General features: G+C 44.8%; 1 protein-coding gene and 1 pseudogene across 4 annotated transcripts in view; both read right to left on the bottom strand.

Annotated features, from left to right (window-relative positions):
* DZIP1L (DAZ interacting zinc finger protein 1 like) overlaps window positions 1-20,440 on the bottom strand; it is a 57,521-nt gene that overhangs the window by 35,167 nt on the left and 1,914 nt on the right. For 2 of the 4 annotated variants that reach the window (XM_033212547.1, XM_033212548.1), the window contains exons 2-5: window positions 18,751-18,891; window positions 9,539-10,120; window positions 3,723-3,807; window positions 517-638 (exon numbers count right to left, since the gene is read on the bottom strand). In XM_033212547.1, the coding sequence (XP_033068438.1) occupies window positions 517-638; window positions 3,723-3,807; window positions 9,539-10,039 (708 nt within the window). In that variant the 5' untranslated portion in view covers window positions 10,040-10,120; window positions 18,751-18,891. The remainder of the gene's footprint in view (window positions 1-516; window positions 639-3,722; window positions 3,808-9,538; window positions 10,121-18,750; window positions 18,892-20,440) is intronic. The other 2 variants (XM_033212549.1, XM_033212550.1) reach the window with 1 other exon arrangement.
* LOC117084139 lies at window positions 7,546-8,917 on the bottom strand (annotated as a pseudogene).

Here is a 20,440-nt window from a genome sequence, read left to right as displayed (position 1 = left end):
CACACAAAACACAAAAAAAGATGTATGCCTGTATTCGTCACAATACCAACTATGCAGCTGGTGCTCAATAAATGCAAGCTGAGGGGATGAATAATGAAGGGATGAGCAGGGTAACCATGTATTTTCATTCTACAAACATTTACAGAACATCTTCTCTGCGCTGAGTTCTGGAGCTTTCAGAATCAAACCCAGTCTTTGTCCTCAAAAAGTTAACTTACAGTATTGTGTATGAAGCTAAAATTCAGGTTCAAATGTCCTCAGAGGGTGCTGACTAATGCAGGAAACTGCATCTCTCTGCTCTACTTTCGTCCACATAAGTCTGGCAAAAATAATTCAATTTTCCTTTCCAGGCTACCTAAAATCATGTGCCATGTCCGAGAAGGCACTATCCCAGTTCTGACTCCCAGCTCTGGGAAACCAGCTGGAATGTTTGCCCTGTGGGATTCATGTGCATCAAGGGTCTCCTGGGGTAGGTCCATGACCCGGGTCTCCCTGATGTTTTCTCTCCCTGCCCACCTGGAGCTGCCGCTGCCTCTCTGCCTCCCTCTGGGCTTCCAGCTCCTCTTGGGTCCACTTTAGCTTGGCCCGTAGCTCTTCTAACACCTCTTCCACTGGCTGTTCCTGCTTCTTCTGTTTTCCTGTGGGGTCCATGCAAAGATAGGTGATCAGTTTAAGTCCAAAAATCAAGGGAGTGTAGTTTCTCACCTCATCAATCAGCCACGTCTCGGTCTGAAACCAGCTTCACTAATTAGCACATTGACCTTGGGCAAAGAACATAATCTCCCTGTCCCTCTGTTTCCCCAAAATGGAAAATAGAGATAACAATAGCACCTAACTCAGAGGGCTGCTATGAGGATAAAATGTGAGAATGCAAAGTGCTTAGCATAGTGATTGGCACGACAGCTCAAAAAATGTGAATTACTATTGTACTGTCACTTAAAGTAAGTATTTTGACAGTACTGACATATGGAAATAGAAATTTAAAATTACTGTAGTAACAGAACAGAATATCAAATAGCATGTACACCAATTATCAATAAAAAGAACATATCTATGTATCCTGACAGTAATCAGAGAGAATTTTAAAGTAATAAAAATCATTGTAGTTTTAAGTTCACTGTTTTCAGTAATGTACATGTATACTTTTAAATGTCAGGCCAGGCGCGGTGGTTCACACCTATAATCCCAGCACTTTGGGAGGCCGAGGTGGGCTGATCATGAGGTCAAGATCAGCCTAACCAACATGGTGAAACCCCATCTCTACTGAAAAAACAAAAAAAATCAGCCGAGTGTGGTGGCGGGTGCCTGTAACCACAGCTACTTGGGAGGCTAAGGCAGAAGAATTGCTTGAATCCCAGAGGCAGAGGTTGCAGTGAGCCAAGATAGCACCAATGCACTCTAGCCTGGGAGACACAGCAAGACTCCGTCTCAATAAATAAATAAATAAATTTCAAATGAAAAAGAAGCAGCATGTATTATAAAGAATCAAAGTTCCTTTAAGTGTATACTTTAAATTGTTTAAGTGAACAAAAAGATTCAGAATAAATTATAAAAAAACATCCTAACTAAACCACATACTGATGATAAAGCAAGAGTTCAGGGTCAAAAAAGAATCCAATTATTCTTGAACATTTGTTACTTTTTTTTTTTTTTTTTTTTGAGACGGAGTCTCACTCTGTCGCCCGGGCTGGAGTGCACTGGCCGGTTCTCAGCTCACTGCAAGCTCCGCCTCCTGGGTTTACCGCCATTCTCCTGCCTCAGCCTCCCGAGTAGCTGGGACTACAGGCGCCCGCCACCTCGCCCGGCTAGTTTTTTGTATTTTTTAGTAGAGACGGGGTTTCACAGTGTTAGCCAGGATGGTCTCGATCTCCTGACCTCGTGATCCGCCCATCTCGGCCTCCCAAAGTGCTGGGATTACAGGCTTGAGCCACCGCGCCCGGCCAAACATTTGTTACTTTTTAAAGCATATTTAGTGATTACTAGATAAATCATACTGTTATTAAAATTCTAAGCCTTTTCTTTGAAAAGCAATGTGGCTTTTCTCAGGTTGGACATTTTACAAACAAGCAATTTTTAGTTGCAGTAGAAATTAATTTGGTTTAACAACATGATTTGAGGCGACTGTGGAATAGGAGAGCTGGGCATCTGGGAAGTCAGCTGCCTGCGAATAAAGAGGCCATGACCATTAACATAGCAAAAGTGATCTTAAGAACACATTTCTCTCTCCTTACAGCACTTTACATTAAGGAAATAAGAAGAGCTATGCACAAAGATTGACATGCAAGAATATCAATCATCATGTGATTTATAATAAAGAAATGTTGGGGTAAGCCATATATTCAACAGGAGGAAATTGTGAAATAAATTACGATAGCCACTTAATGAAATACTATTTGGCCATTAAAAAATCACATTTTCAAAGATAATTTAATGACACTGGAAAATATGACATATTCTTAAATGAAAATAAGCAATAGTCAAAGCACACACTATATGATTATATATGTCTACAGAAAAAAAAAAGACAGAGAATACACCAAAATATTAACTGCTGGTGATATTGTCCATGGTTTTTATTTTCTCTTTTCTAATTTCCTATATTTATATTTTCTATATCAGAGACACATTTTTATTCAAAAAAAATTGAAGCCATGGAAAATTTATTTTTCCTTATAGCCTCCAATGCAGAACTAAGAAGAATTAGATATGCATTAAATACATAGTTTTAGGTAAGTGGTACTTTTTTTATGAAAAAGGAATTTGAATGATGGAAAATAGGAAAAGATGTACTTAATGGCATTTTTCCATCTATATTTGTTTTATGTTTTAACTAATATTTCTTATTGAACCTCAAAAAGGGAATATAGGTTGAGCGCAGTGGCTCACGCCTATAATCCCAGCACTGTGGGAGGCCAAAGCAGGCAGATCGCTTGAGCCCAGGAATTTGAGACCAGCCTGGCCAACATAGTGAGACCCCATCTCTACAAAAAATTTTTAAAATGAGTCAGGTATGGTGGTGTGTGCCTGTAGTCCCAGCTACTCAGGAGGCTGAGGGAGGAGGATCACTTGAGCCCGTGAGGTGGAGGCTACAGAGGAGCCAAGATCAAGCCACTGCACTCCACTCTGTATGACAGAGTGAGACCCTGTCTCAAAAAGAAAAGAAAAGAAAAGTGAATGTAAAATATGCAAATCTCTTTATAGGGAAAACATACAGCCTTGCTCCTCATTCTGGAATCTGAAGTTGTAAAATTAAAGTGATTAGGTCATGATAATCTCAAGTATGTAGAAAAGTCAAAGAACTGGTCTGACTGCCCATTCACCCCATTTAGGCTTATTCGTGGCTGGCATCAGGAAATTGCAGATTCGCAGAAGGCTGGAAGGTAAGAGCCCTTCAAAGTCACTCCATCTGACTGCCCCATTCACAGTGAAGGCCACTGAGACACAGAGGGGAAAGCATGGACCAAGGTTACATAATAAACAGGGACAGAGCTAAGACTGAAACCTACCTGTCTGACTCCAGCCCTTTTTTACACATGGGGTCAAAAACCCTTCCAACCCATGGGGGCTCCCCCGGTGGTGGATGGTGGGATCATCCCATCCCCAGTTGGACAGGGAGGTTCTGAGAGCAGTTTTGGGTGGTATAGGTGGTCGCCACCCACTGAATACCAGCCCCCGGCCCTTCCACAGTCCCAGAAGGGGCCCGGGCTGCTGTCTGGACTCACCACCTTCTGCCACACCTGCATGCCTGCGCTGGATGTGACTCCGGAGAAAGGTGGCATTCATGAATGTCTTGTCACACAGGTGGCACTATACAGAGAGGAAGCAATGGGGAGTACAGGATTAGGCCACCTGAGTCAGCCTGGGATTTTCCCTATATCAAAGCCCCATCCCCTTGGGACCCCTGGGCTGCTTCAGAAATAAAGAATTTAATTTACTGAGCAAGGCAATGATGTCAACCCATGCTGCCCACTAGGATCACCTGGGGAGCTTTAAAATACCACCAGTGTCCCGGGAAACTGTGAACACTGACTGGATATTTGATGATACTAAGGAATTTCTGTTGCTTTTTCAGAGAGTGATGATGGTGTTTGTCTACGTTTAAGTCAGTCTTTCTCTTTTAGAGACACAAATGGAGATATTGAAATATTACAAATAAAATCATATTGCTAATATGCTTCAAAATAATCCAGAAGTGGGGGAAAGTGCGCAGGGGAAGAGATGCAACAACACTGGCCATGGGTTGATACTGTTAGTGCGTAGATAAAGGTTCATTAAATGATTCTCTCTACTACTGTATATGTTTGAAATTTTCCATAATAAAAATTTTTTAAAATATGCCAATGTCTATGTCCCACCCCAGGGTGGAGAACCACCAGAGGCAGGGGTTAGCAAATAAACAGCATCTGTAATTCCACATCCCTCTCCTAAGACATTTCAGACATAAGCAATCTATCTACATCATCTTCTCACTGTAAAATTTCAGAATTCTTCTCAACACAGCTTTGGAGGCTGCCATTGCTAGTTAATCCATAGGCAGATTATTTGCTATCTTTGCAGACAATTATGACAGGAATTGCCAGTTGTCCCCCAATACCCATTTTCCTTTTCTTCCTTGGTAATAGTAAGTCCTGTGGCCAATGAGAATAAACACTCTATGTCCCAACCTTCCTAGCAACCAGGTGTGTCCACAGGCCTTACTACTAAAAGGGTTCTGACCCTTTTAATCATAAACATCATATCAATTATATCAATTTGTTATCAATTAATAATATATCGTAACGATTCCTTCTGTCCCACTGTGACAGTGTGACACAATAAGAATGTAGGCTGGGCACAGTGGCTCACACTTAAAATCCTAGAACTTTGGGAGGCTGAGGTGGGTGGATCACTTAAGCCCAGGAGTTCGAGACCAGCCTGGGCAACCTGGAGAAACCTGTCTCTACAAAAAATTAGCCAGACATGGTGGTAGATGCTTATAGTCCTAACTACTCAGAAGGCTGAGGTGGGAGGATCACCTGAGCCTGGGAGGTTAAGGCTGCAGTGAGCCATGATCAGACTGCAGCCTGGGTGACAGAGTGAGACCCTGTCTCAAAAAAAAAAAAAAAAAAAAAATGTAAATTTGGTCTTTGTTCCTAGTTTCTGGCAGGGAGCTACTAAAACACTTAAAACAAGCTTGTTTAACCTGCAGCCCATAGGCCATATGTGGCCCAGAACAGCTTTGAATGTGGCCCAACACAAATTTGTAAACTTTCTTAAAACACTGTGAGATTTTTAGGATTTTTTTTTTTTTTTTTTTTAGCTCATCAGCTATCATTAATGTTAGTGTATTTTATGTGAGGCTCAAGACAATTCTTCTTCTTCCAGTGTGGCCCAGGAAAGCCAAAAGATTGGACACCCCTGACTTAAAATCTTCAGAGTGATAAGGGTGATAAAAGCATCTTTTGTAATAATATTTGGTCTTAGTCCCCAGTTCATGACACAAGAGATTCTGAGATCCTTGGAATCTCCAGAGTAATAAGAGCATCTACTATAGTTTGAATGCTTGTCCCTTCCAAATCTCATGTTGAAATTTAATCTCCAATGTGGCCATGTTGAGAGGTGGGGCCTAGTGGGAGGTATTTGGGTCATGGGGCAGATCCCTCATATGAAGATTAATGCCCTCCCTTGAAGGTGAGGGAGTTCTCATTCTTTTTAGTTTGACAGAGCTGGTTGTTAGAAAGAGCTTGGCACCTCCCTCTCCCCTTGCTTCCGCTCTTGCCATGAGCTCTGCATAGGCCAGCTCCCCTTCACCTTCCACCAGGAGTGAAAGCAGCCAGACGCCCTCACCAGGTGCCCAGTCTTGAACCTTCCAGCCAGCAGAACTGTGAGTCAAATAACCTCTTTTCTTTATAAATTACCCAGCTTCGGGTATTCCTTTATAGCAACACTAAACTTACTAAGGCAGTGTTTTTTGTATGCTAATGAAAGGACTGGTGGCAGGGCACCTTCTGTCCCACCCCACAGATGACTTTCTGGTGACCAACCCCCATCCTTTTTCTCTTTGGCTCAACAGCCAAAGGATGCTGGGCTCAGGTAATCCTCCCAGGATGGGGGTTGGTCACCAGAAAGACCAAGGCATGGGGAGAGGGTTGGAACTTTCAGCCCCACCCTCCAGCCCCCAGGGAGGGAAGAGGGGCTGGACTACTAAGCCATGACCAATGATTTAATCAATTATGCATGCTTGGTGGAATCTCCATAAAACCCCTAAATGATGGGATTTAGAGAGTTTCCAGATGGGTAAATACTGAGATGCTAGGAGGTGGCACACCCAGAAAGGGCAGGGAAGTTCTGAGTCCCTTCTCCCATACCTTGTACTCTCTTGTCCTCAAGTGCATCTCTTCCATTTGACTATTCTGACTTCTATCCTTATAATAAACTGGTAATAAAATGTCTTCTTCCTGAGTTTTGTGAACCATTCTAGCAAATTATTGAACCTCAGGATGGAGTTATGGGAATCCTCAATTTGTGGCCAGTTAGTCAGAAGTACAGGAGGCCTGGGTATCTGAACTGGACCAGTCTTATGAACCTCAGGATGGAGTTATGGGAACCCTCAATTTGTAGCCAGTTAGTCAGAAGTACAGGAGGCCTGGGTATCTGAACTGGACCAGTCTTTTGGGACTGATCCCTTAACTCATGGGATCCGATGCTAACTCCAGGTAGATAGTGTCAGGATTGAAATGAAGGGCACCCAGTTGGCATTGGAGAATTGGTTGGTGTAAGGAAAAAAAACACACATTTGGTGTCAGAAGTGTTATGAGCAGAAATAGGTAACTCACCCATCCACAAACTATGAATGTCTTAAAAACCTGAACCAGCATGACTTGTGCCCACATCCTCAGAGCCTGGCACAGGGCCTAGCCACCATGACAATTTTTATTAAAGGAAAAACGTCCCCAATCCATACTTCCGCAGAGACACATTCAAATGCTCCATGCTGCTCTGGGAAATGAACTGTCACTTAGTAGAATAATGGAGTCAGTATTCCAGAATAGGCCTGGCTCCACCAATCCCTTGTCACACATAGATTCAACACATACACACACACACACCTTTACACAACACACTCCTCTACATACACATACAAATCCTCCATCATACATAAATATGCACGCACTCACCTTATACACTCTTAGACACATATACATCCTTCTTTTACATACGCATCCTTACACACTCTCCATAAGTACATACACACACTCTTACTCACATATATACCCTTCCTTCATTCATTCACACACACACAAACACTATTTTTTTGTTTTTTGTTTGTTTGTTTGTTTGGCAGAGATAGCTGAGGTTTTATTTTGGACCAAAAAAAAAAAAGGAAAGCTATTGAATTGTTTTGTAGCTGGAGGCATGGGCATGGGCAAGGGGGGTTCCTAGGCAGTAAACTCCCCCACAGGTGGGTTGAGGGCTAGGGCTGAGCCTCAGGTGGGTCTCCTGTTCCCTGTGCTACCCTGCACAGCAGCCTCCCACCATCACCCCGGGCCCTGGGGCAGCCACAGGAGAGGCAGGCTGAGAGGGGCTGCCGCAGCTGTTCACTTGGGCAGGACGTCAGAGGACTCGGACACCAGCTTCCCATCGCGAGTCTCTATCTTTTTCACAACCACAGTGGCCCCTGGTGGAGCTGGTGCAGCTGAAGGAGCTGGAGCCTGCACCAGAGCCAAACCTGGAGCCCAGGCCGTAGCTGAGGCCCCTATAGGCTGAGCTCAGACCACCTGCATAGCTGCTGGTGGTCTTTATATGGATACTTGTGTTCTGCATCCCAGACTCCAGCCGGCTCTCCTCACCCTCCAGCAGCTTCCAGTAGGTGGCAATCTCAATGTCCAGGGCCAGCTTGACATTCATCAGCTCCTGGTACTCATGCAGTTGCCGTGCCATGTCCTGCTTGGCCTGCTGCAGGGCAGCCTCCAGCTCAGAAAGCTTGGTGTTGGCATCCTTAATGGCCAGCTCCCCACATTGCTTGGCATCTGAGATGCCCTCTGGCCTTTGAGGCCCTCAATCTCAGCCTGGAGCTGGCTGATATTCTGGTTCATCTCGGAGATCTCAGTCTTTGTACACTGCAGGTCATCCCTGTGCTTCCCAGCCAGCATTTGCAACTCCTCATACTTGATCTGGTACATGCTCTCAGCCTCAGCCCAGCTGCGGTTGGCGATCTCCTTGTACTGCGCCTTGACCTCAGCAATGATGCTGTCCATATCAGGGAGCGGCTGTTGTCCATGGACAGCACCACAGGCATGTCCAAGATCTGGGACTGCAGCTCCTGGATCTCCTCTTCATACAGCCGCCTGAGGAAGTTGATCTTGTTAGTCAGCCCTTCCAGGTGAGACTCCAGCTCCACCTTGTTCACATAACCTTCATCCACATCCTTTTGATGAGGACAAATTCATTCTCCATCTCTGTACACTTATTGATCTCATCCTCATACTTGTTCTTGAAGCCCTCCACCAGGCCCTGCATGTTGCCAAGCTCTGCCTCCAGCTTCAGCTTCTCCTGGCCCAGAGTCTCCAGCTGCTGCCTAAGGTTGTTGATGTAGCTCTCGAACACGTTGACTGTGTTGACTCTGAGCCGTCTTCTGCTGCTGCAGGAGGCTCCACTTGGTCTCCAGAATCTTGTTCTGCTGCTCCAGGAACCGCACCTTGTCGATGAAGGAGGCAAACTTGTTGCTGAGGGTCTTGATCTGCTCCTTCTCCTGGGTGCGCATGGCCTGGATGTTGGGGTCCACCTCCAGGTTAAGGGGGCTCAGCAGGCTCTGGTTGACCATGATGGCAGTGATGCCTACCATGCCACTGGCCCCACCACAGCCTCCACCCAGGCCAACCCGGAAGCTGCTGCTGCCCACTCAGGAGAAGCTCGAGGAGCCAATGCGGGCACTGGGCCTACTCATGTAGGAGCAGCTGCTGAAGGCCCGGGGGCCAGAGGTGGCATCTTGTAGGACTTCTGATGAACATGGTAGAAGCAGGAGTGAGGCAGGTGAGCTGAACCAGGCAGAGATTCCAGAAGGAGCAGAGAAGCTGTTTCTTGGTCACAAACACTATTAATACACCTTTTTATACATGCTCCAGAGTTGTATCCTTTATAATATAGTACAAGCATACATTACATATCACACACCCTACATACACACAGAGGTACCCTTCAAGTATTCACACACATACACACACATTAAACATACACACATATTCACACCATTTACAAACACACACACACTCTCCATACATTCATGTATATACATACACTAGACATGCACCCTCTCCATAAACACACACACCTCCAACACATGTACGGTCTATACACACACACACACACACACTGTAGAACCTAATGAGACATCCCTAGGCTCTCTGGCCATGAGCAGCATCTCTGAAATCTGCTCCTAACCAGTGACAACAGCCCCCAGCAGCCTTGTGGCCCCAGCAGTGCTGCCCAGTGGCAACAGCTGCCCAGTGGCTGGAGCGCACAGCCCTCCCACTCTGCCTGCCTGGTGGAGATTCCTCACCGTGTGGTAGCTGTGGGCGCCTGTCTGCATTAGCAGCTGCTGCAGGGTGCTGATCATCTTGCGACGCCGGCGGCTCTCCTCCCGCACACCCTTGAGCTCGTCAGCCTGGCGGCCCAGCTCCTGCTGACCACGCTGCTGCTGGCCCAGGCTGGTCTGCAGCCGTGCCTCCAGCTGGGCAATGCTGGTACTCAGGCAATCCTGGCAGTGCAGCAGGTACTCGATGATAAGCTGTGCCAGGCGCAGCACCTTGAGCAGTGCCGGGTCCACAGGCTGCCCACAGCGGTTGCATACCTCCCGGTCCAAGTTGCAGAAGGTGATGCCAGCAATGTTCTCCTGTAGAGTGGCCACATCCAGCTCCCGGGCCACGCGGTCTACATCCAGGGTGCTAATGCGCCTCCAGTCCATGCTATCATGGCGAGGCTGAAACTTGAAGGTGGGGAACGTGTAGGCCCCAAAGAGGGGGCCACTGAGGCCCTCAGCAGTGGCAGCTGGGGACTGCATGGGCAGAGGAAGCCCTGAGCTGACCACCAGAGGAGGGTGGCACCAAGACCACGGCAGTAGGCCAAAGAGCTGAGAGAAAGCCTGGAAAATGAGAAGAGAGTCCAAGTTAGGTGAGGTGTGTGTGGCTGCACATACTGTATATCTGGCCAGCAAAGGCCTAAGTGGGGCAAAGTGATGTGTCGTTGCAGCAGCTGTAGCATTCATGGTGTGTGCTGACATGGCCAGAGCTGTGGAAAGAAAATGTGGGCTTTGCAATCACACAGATGTGAATTCGAATGTTCTGCCTTGGGCAAGTCCCTGCACATCTTTAAGCCTCCTGGGTCTAAGGAGGAACATGGGGCCCACTGTGTAGGCGTGTGGTGAGGAATGAGGCAAGTGAAGCACCCAGCCTAGTGCCTGGTACATAGCAGGTCCTCAGTGAGCCCCCTCTGCAAAGCCCACCTCCACTGCAGGAGTGCATGGCAAAGGCCTTTGTCAGCAGCTGGCTATCAAATTTAGAAATAGGTCCTTCTGCAACCCTATTTTTATATCAGGATAAAGTCCAACAACTTGCTGTGAGTGACCAAGGTACTTAATATCTACCCTGTCTTCTCTTTCTCCTATAACTACAGGATTCTAGTGGAACACGAGTGAATTACCTTTCCCAGCTTCTCCAGCAATAACGTATGATCATATGACTAAGTTCTCTCTCCTGGAATGTGAGTGAAATGATGTCCACCCCTGTCAGGAGGGGCTTAAGGGAGTCACGGAGTCTGCCACATGATGCTCAATCCATCATGGGCTTTTTTAACTTAACAGTTAAGTAAAAAGATCTCCAGTTCGTTTGCCAAGACTCAGATTCTACTTTCAAAACTCTTGGTGAGCATATGAACTGTTCTCTCTGAAGAGTATTTGACAATATCAATGGGAATTTTGAACATTCCACTACTAAAAATTATAATTATGCTACAGACAAACTCATATGTACAAAGGTACTTGTGAAAAAATTGTCATTGTAGTATCTTTTATACAAGCAAAGTACAAGAAAAAGTAGAAGAAAGCAAAGTACAATGTATCTCTAGGCAATGGAATATTATGCAGCTATTGATTGGTATAAAGCAGACTTATATGTACTGACACGAAACTATAATCTCTGATATGTATATGTAAACACACACAAAATAGGCATATATACCTCTATTTGTGTTTTAATGACATATTAATATAATCATATTTAATAACTTACCAAAGTGAAAGATATATATCATATTAGAATGGTTATCTATGAGAGGAGGGAGAGAAACGGGAGTGTGGAATGGGGATAAATAAATGGATGGATGGTGTGTAGGTGGTGATGGTCAGATAGACAGGTAAATAGGCCTTCACAGACCAACGATGATCATTATATATATACATACATATTCAGTCGTCTCTCAGTGTCCACGAGGGATTGGTTTCAGGACACTCCTCAGATACCAAAATCTACAGATACTCAAATTGCTTATATAAAATGGTATAGTATTTGCATATAACCTATGCACATTTTCCCATAAACTTTAAATCATCTCTAGATTATTTATAACACCTAATACAATGTAAATGCTATAAAAATAGCTGTTATACTTAATTATTTAGGAATAATGACGAGAAAAAAAGTCTGTACGTGTTCAGTACAGAAGAAACTATCCTTTTTTTTTCAAATATTTTTGATCCGCAGTTTGTTGTATCTGCAGATGCAGAATCCACAGACATGGAGAGTCTATACATATACACACACACACACACACACACATATATTTGTATACACACACACATATGTATACACACACATATATATACACACATATATACACACACATATATGCACACACATATATACACACACATATATATACACACATATATATACCCACACACACATACATATGAAAAGACTCATATTTGTTATAATTAGTTTTATAATGAATAAAATATGCTCATTTATAATTCATATATATGATTCATTTATGTACATTATTTCATAAGCATAGACTGTTTCTGGAAAGATAGACAAGAAGCTATTAGCAATGGCTGCCTCTGGGAAGTGAGAATGGAGATTAGAGGACTTTTATTTTTCACTTTCTGCCTCTCTGTACTATTCAAAGTTCTTATCATCTTCTATCACTTTTATTATTTTTTAAAAGAAAACATAGAACTTCAGCTCTTGCATAAGTGAGAATCTGACTAAGGCAACAAGAGGAACATTTTACCCTATTTTTTTTTTTTTTTTTTTTTTGAGACGGAGTTTCGCTCTGTCACCCAGGCTGGAGTGCAGTGGCCGGATCTCAGCTCACTGCAAGCTCCGCCTCCCGGGTTCACGCCATTCTCCTGCCTCAGCCTCCCGAGTAGCTGGGACTACAGGCGCCCGCCACGTCGCCCGGCTAATTTTTTGTATTTTTAGTAGAGACAGGGTTTCACCATGTTAGCCAGGATGGTCTCGATCTCCTGACCTCGTGATCCGCCCGTCTCGGCCTCCCAAAGTGCTGGGATTACAGGCTTGAGCCACCGCGCCCGGCCCATTTTACCCTATTTAATCAAGTCCTTTCGAGATGACATCATTCAGTCTTCTTTCTTTTTTTTTTTTTTTTTTTTTTTTTGAGAGACTGTTTTGAACTGTCGCCCGGGCTGAAATGCAACGGCGCAATCTCGACTCACTGCAACCTCCACCTCCCGCGTTCACGCAATTCTCCTGCCTCAGCCTCCAGAGTAACTGGGATTACTGGCACACTCCACCACACCGGGCTAATTTTTTGTATTTTTAGTAGAGACAAGGTTTCACTATGTTAGTCAGGCTGGTCTCAAACTCCTGACCTCATGATCCACCCGCCTCGGCCTCCCAAAGAGCTGGGATTACAGGCATGAGCCACCGCACCTGGTCCATGATTCAGACTTTAAAAAGTGCAATAGAAAGTGCACTTTAAAAAGTGCAACAGAAAGTCAAAGAAGTAATCAGCTTCAGAAGTAAGAAGGCCTTTAAAAAATGGTAGGACTAGGCTGGGGGCCACTGTCTTCTTCTGTCTTCTTCTGTGAAAGGCAGTGACAGGCCAGCCCTGTCTACCTCACAGGGTGCTATGAGACTTGGAGAAGATGCAAGGGGAAGGTGCTCAGTGATAATACTGGCAACTCTGCAGAGAGTGCCACCCTCTGTGCTAGATACAAACTCCTAATACAAACCTACAAACAGGTATTATTATTCTCATTTTACAAATTTGGCATCCCTCAAAGGTCATATGTTGAAAACTCAATCCCCAATGCACCAGTGTTGAGAGATGGTACCTTTTTTTTTTTTTTTTTTTTGAGGCGGAGTCTCGCTCTGTCTCCCGGACTGGAGTGCAGTGGCCGGATCTCAGCTCACTGCAAGCTCCGCCTCCCGGGTTTATGCCATTCTCCTGCCTCAGCCTCCCGAGTAGCTGGGACTACAGGCGCCCGCCACCTCGCCCAGCTAGTTTTTGTATTTTTAGTAGAGACGGGGTTTCACCGTGTTAGCCAGGATGGTCTCGATCTCCTGACCTCGTGATCTGCCCGTCTCGGCCTCCCAAAGTGCTGGGATTACAGGCTTGAGCCACCGCGCCCGGCCAGAGAGAGATGGTACCTTTAAGAGGTGATTAAGTCACGAAGACTCTGCCCTCATGAATGGATGAATGTCATTATTGTAGGAGTGGGTTAGTTACCACAGAAGTAGGTTCCTGATGAAAGGAGGAATTCAGTCCCCTTCCCTCTTGCTCTTGTGCTTTCTTGACCTTCCACTCTCCACCAAGAGATGATGCAGCATGAAGGCCCTTGCCCAATACTGGACTTCAAGCTCGATATTGGACTTGATATTGGACTTGACATTGGACTTCAAGCTTCCAGAACTGTGAGAAATTTATTTCTTTTCTTTATAAATTACCCAGTCTGTGTTACTCTGTTGGAGCAGTACAAAATGGATGAAAACAGGAGGCCAGATTTGAAGTGTAATTGTAGGTTCATCTGGCACCAAAGCTTATGCACTTTGAACCACTCAACATTGATTCTTGGGGCTATTCCTCCTAAAATTTTGTTTTGATCAGATTATCATCCTTTATCCCTTAAACCTCCAATTCATCCATTTCTTCACTCCTCATTTATAGTATACTTATGTGGGTCCTGCCCAAGCTCAGGTCCTGGGCTATGGAGCTATACTAACCACACAGCTGCTCCCCACCCTGGAGCTCAGCACGGCTCCCTATTCCCACTGTACCAAATGCAAACCTCTTAGCCTGGTCTTGAGACTGCCTACAGGATGCCACTGGCCCACCTTTTCAGTTTCAGCTCCATCCTTCCCTTTCTCAGATACTCTTTCCCAACAAGTACTCCAAAAAGAAAACCAGCCAGACATAAGCACTCCCACCATGGCCATGAGAAGACTAGCATGTTTCTGCCATGTTATGAGGGGAAAAAAAAAGGAGTTAGGTGACATGATACTCACCATGCTTAGCTCCAAAGCTGCAACTGTGCCACCAGAGCCTCAGGGATGACTGCTCACAACAAGCTGAGCCTCAGAGCAACAGCAGGTTACCAGGCATGCTGTGGGCAAGGGTAACGAGACACCTGCTTCCTGATGTCCCAGCTTTCAGGTGAGCTCACCTGAGAACTGTACTGTTTAACTATTTAAGCTTTGGCCTCAGATGTTTGCCAACAGTCCTCTCTCTAATAATAAAGTCAAGAACTCTCCACCAGCCACTCTCCTCTTTCTCATCTCTCCTCCTACCTGTTTGAATGCTGTTCCTTAAACAGTAACTATTCTTTCCTCTTTCTTTTATGACAGGGTGTGCCAGTGCCCCCTTGATATTCTGCTATCCACCTGCAACCCATGTCTCCCTGCACGCTATCCCGAGGAATGAGCTCACAGCTTCGGCTACTATAGGCTTGCTCTAGGCTGAGCCTCAGTCACCCCCAAATCTCTTTCTCTGTAGCCCCTCGGTCTCTTGTGATCTTATACCCAACCATTCCATACTGACTATGCAAGGAATTGCAAACCCAAGTTCCACCAGGGCCAGAAAAGTAACATTAAATGCACAAAATGTAGCAGATGTGAAAGAAATCACAGTACATGCATGCTGATAAACAGCAACTCATTCGCCATCTTAGTGTCCAAGATACAATAAGGCAGTGGTTCTCAAAGTGTGGTCTCTGGATCAGCAGCATCAGCATCACCTGGGAATTTGTTAGAAATGCAGATCCCCAGACTTACTGATTTAGAATCAGTAAATCTGTGGAGTGCTGGATTAGGAAACATTAGGGATTGTGGCAAACCTGAGAGTGCAGGCCCTGCTTAAAGTGGGAAACCACTATTGAGCTCCAGCCACAGAGGAATGGATTTTGTGTTCCTTGTTGGCTAATTCTAAATACACTGAGTGATATTCAAAGACTTTGATGAACTGTTTCCAAACCTACCTTTCTAGCTGCATCTCCCATTTAACCATATTACTTGTCTTCCACACTTTCATACCTCTGGGCTGTTTATTTTATGTATAGGCACTGTTTTTAAAAGCTTTACAAAGAAGCACTCATATATTTCTCAGGACCAGCCCTTGAGGAGGTACTATTATCATCTAAGCCACAGAGAAATAAAGAAGCTTGCCCAAGATCCAGAGGTAAGATTCACACCCAGGCAGCTTGACTCCAGTCTGGGCTCCTAACCCCTATTCTATGCTGCCTCTTGGTATAGATGGTCCTTCGCCACCTCCTTCTGTTCCAAGTAAAGGTCGATGCATGTTTCAAGGCCCTGCTTACAAATGATTACCTCCAAATGGGAGTGTAAATTAGTTCAGCCATTATGGAAGACAGTGTGGTGATTCCTCAAGGACCTAGAACCAGAAATACAAATTGACCCAGCAATACCATTACTGGATATATACCCAAAGGATTATAAATCATTCTACTATAAAGACACATGCACACACATATTTATTGCAGCACTATTCACAATAGCCAAGACTCGGAACCAACCCAAATGCCCATTAATGGCAGATTGGATAAAGAAAATGTGGCACATATACACCATGGAATACTACACAGCCACGAAAAATAATGAGTTCAGGTACTTTGCAGAGACATGGATGCAGCTAGAAACCATCATTCCCAGCAAATTAACACAGGAACAGAAAACCAAATACCACATGTTCTCAATCATAAGTAGGAGTTGAACAATGAGAACACACAGACACAAGGAGGAAACATCACACACCTGGGCCTTTTGCGGGGTGGGGGACAAGGGGAGGGAGAGCTTTAGGACAAATACCTAATGTATGCGGGGCTTAAAACCTAGATGACGGGTTGATAGGTGCAGCAAAACACCATGGTACATATATACCTATGTAACAAACCTGCACATTCTGCACATGTATCCCAGAACTTAAAGTAAAATTAAAATTAAAATAAACAGATCCCATTTGTCTATTTTGGCTTTTGTTGCCATTGCTTTTGGTGTTTTAGTCATGAAGTCCTTGCTGGAAACCATCATTCTGAGCAAACTATCGCAAGGACAGAAAACCAAACACCGCCTGTTCTCACTCATAGGTGGGAATAGAACAATGAGAACATTTGGACACAGGGTGGGAAACATCACACACTGGGACCTGTTGTGGGGGTGGGGGAGAAGGGAGGGATAGCATTAGGAGAAACACCTAATGTAAATGACGAGTTAATGGGTGCAGCAAACCAACATGGCACATGTATACATATGTAACAAACCTGCATGTTGTGCACATGTACCCTAGAACTTAAAGTATAATAATAAAAAAAAAAACTTCCCACAATATAAAAATAAATAAATAAAAATAAATAAATAAATAAATAAATGATTACCACCATAAATCCCTGCTAGGCTCACAGTCAAAGTTCCCTGCCCCTCTCCTGGGCTTCCAGAGTACAGAGCATACACTTTGGTCTGTTAGGGTGTCTCTGCAACATTCATATCTCCATCCCATCAACAAATGATTCCTGAGGCCCTACTAAGTGCCAGGCATCACGACTGGCACTCGGGATCAATGATGACCTGGGCAACTATCCCTACTGTTGTTAATAAAAATAGTTCACATTTCTGGAATTCTATTATTTTCCATACTCAGTGCTAAGGCTTTACATGTATTATCCTACTTAATTCTCACAACAACCTATTATGCAGATGAAGAAACAGAGAGTGAACAAAGAGAGGAAACAGAGAAAGGAAACAAACAGGTGAAATGACTTTCCCACAATCACACAACTAGTAAGTGATAGTGTCTGGCTCCAAAGTTTTTTTCTCCAGAGAGACAGAAAAATACACAGAAATTAACCCACAGAGCGGCAAGTGCCAAGACAGGAGCTGGGAAAGGGTTCTCTGGGAACACCCAGGAGGGGCCCATACCAGGACACTTCTGTCTCCTTCCTCCCCTACTCCCCTGGCTATGAACTTTACAGGGGCTGAGACCATGGCTTATTCATATCTGCTGTATCCCCGATCCCAGCCTGGCACCCAGATTGCTACTGAACTGAGCAAAATTGTTGAAATCTCAAAATATCTGACTTAAAATTCTATATTCTTTGGGTCTTGAATAAATAGGGCTATGGACTGCCAAGAGTTAGGATAAAGAGTAAAAGCTGAGTTAGGAATCCCTCATTCAGACTCATTGGAGGGAAATGCCATTCAGACTTAGTAAATGCTGATTTGTTGACCATCTGCATCCATAGTTTAATCCCATGGGCTACTAATAAGAGCTGGGAGTGCAGGAGCCCTGGCAGGTGGAATCAGGCATATCAGTGAGAAGTCGCAGCGCCCACGCTGACTGTCAAGATATGGCCTCAGTGTTGGAGCTTGCTTCCTGAGCAGCCCTGAAACCCTTATACTTATACTCTGAGCATACTCCATAAACACAGAAGGTGGCAGCCCCACTCCCAGCTACACATAATTAGGGGTCTGAGTTCATGAGGTTTTAATGCACCTCAAAAGTATTACTCATGTCTTTTTCTAGAACCCTAAGGGTCCAATTCTTAGATGTCCTAGAGCTCTGGCATTGTACGAGCAGGGCCAGGCGCAGTGGCTCACACCTGTAATCCCAGCACTTTGGGAGGCTGAGGCAGATGGATCACCAGAGGTCAGGAGTTCAAGACCAGCCTGGCCAACATGGTAAACCCCCGTCTCTACTAAAAATACAAAAATTTTCTGGGCGTGGTAGTGGGCGCCTGTAATCCCAGTTACTTGGAAGGCTGAGGCAGGAGAATTGCTCGAACCCGGGAGGTGGAGGTTGCAGTGAGCTGTGAGCCAAGACTGTGTCATTGCACTCCAGCCTGGGCAACAAGAGCGAAACACTGTCTCAAAAAAAATATAAATAAATAAATAAATAAATAAAGATGGAGCAGAACTGTGGAACCTGAAGATGATTATATGATGATAGTATAACAGTTAACATTTATCAAACATCTATATGCCAGGCACAGTGCCAGCCTTTAAAAGTACTAATTCTAAACTCATATAGCCTTGTAGATGGCTATGGTTTGTCTCATCTCACAGATATAGAAACAGAGGCTCAGAGAAGCTAAGGGCCCTGCTCACTCAGCTACTAATAATGAAGCCAAGATTCAAGCCAAGTTCTATCTGACTCCAGAGCTTTTCAATTATGACAAACTCTTAATAATGATAATAATGATGATGATGACATACAAATTATTTCTCATTATGGAAATTACAATACCTGAGTTTTCTTGACCAAAGTACAAGCGCTGACAGAGTTCACAGCAAATCACGACAGGGTTAGTGCTGGAGATTCTAAATTCTCCCTGTATTTCAGCAGGGCCTGTCTGAACCCGACTCAGCTGCACAGCTTGCGTCCTGACTAGGATAGGCAGACAAAAAGCCGAATGAGAGTGTTGCATGTTACCTGGAAACCATACACCCTAGGGGCAAGGACATCGTGCTTTATCCAGACTGAATTTTGAGCAGACTGCTTTTCCCACATCTGGGAATAGAAATACAAAGTAGAAATGACTCACTGTCAACTGGGAGCAGTGGCTCATGCCTGTAATCCCAGCACTTCGGGAGGCCAAGGTGGACAGATTACCTGAGGTTAGGAGTTCAAAATCAGCCTGGCCAATATGGTGAAACTCTGTCTCTACTAAAAATACAAAAATTAGCTAGGTGTCGTGGTGCACACCTGTAGTCCCAGGTACTCGGGAGGCTGAGGCAGGAGAATCACTTCAACCTGGGAGGCAGAGGTTGCAGTGAACCGAGATTGCGCCATTGCACTCCAGCCTGGGCAACACAGTGAGACTTCGTCTCAAAAAAAAAAAAAAAGAGAGAGAGGAAACGACTCACTGTCATTAGGAAAACTGAAGCTGTTTAATCACCTTTAGACACATGACAGGGTTTTGGGAAACTTCCCAGTCCTAGATCAATATTATGAATAAAGGACCCAAAAGAATATTTGTGCTACATTCAAACTTGTTTCATTGTTAAGAGTTGGTTTCTGCCTGGGACAATTCCACACCCATCTAGAACACAGAAAACCCATCTACCACCCTTGCTGTGCACACTCCCAGTGACAGGTTGTTCACCGCCTCACAAGGCAGCTATCCCACTGTGAAACAATCCCTGGAGACTTTATGGTTCTTCTAAAACCGGTCCACCGATAATCTGTCAAAAATGACTTCCTCAAAATTGGCCAAACACCTTTTTTTCTTTAACATAAACTGACAGCTAGACAACAACAACATCGCCATCTTACTGTCTCTTCTGCTTCCTCAGGAATGCAGTCAAGAGGAGAACTTGAGGGAGCCAAGTTTCCAAGGTGGCTGCCAGGCAATCATTTACAAACCTGCCCTGGCTCTCAAGCTAACTTCAGCGGTGCCCACTGGGGGAGCTCAGGCGTGTCATTAATGCTAATTGTTGTGGCTGCCAAGGAAACCTTCACATGGTTTGCAAACAGGCTATGCACACACAGTATGCAAGGGAGCTTCAGAGACCTCAACGGAGATAACAAGGACCTGGGAGCTCTCCTGAAGTACTACCACTGCAGAGCTTAGACTTATTCTCAGATTCTGTTGTGTTCTCCTTTTCCACTCTTCCCTGATCCTCATGGGGGCTGCACAGACTCCTAGAACCTTCAAGCAGCAAGACAGAGGTCTCCTCCACCGGGTACAGAGCTCTCCTTACACCTGGCCTCCTATTCCCAGCAACTTTAAGGAGATATTTTTAAGTGGCCATAGTTTTATCAAAACCCCATTAAGTTTTTGCCACAAAAAGATTTTCTTTAAAATAAAAATGGGGGGCCGGGCGCGGTGGCTCAAGCCTGTAATCCCAGCACTTTGGGAGGCCGAGACGGGTGGATCACGAGATCAGGAGATCAAGACCATCCTGGCTAACACGGTGAAACCCCGTCTCTACTA

This window comes from Trachypithecus francoisi, unplaced genomic scaffold (assembly GCF_009764315.1).
Source record: "Trachypithecus francoisi isolate TF-2019V2 unplaced genomic scaffold, Tfra_2.0 Lachesis_group0, whole genome shotgun sequence".
NCBI classification, from domain to species: domain Eukaryota; kingdom Metazoa; phylum Chordata; class Mammalia; order Primates; family Cercopithecidae; genus Trachypithecus; species Trachypithecus francoisi.
This window is presented reverse-complemented; position numbering and strand designations above follow the sequence as displayed.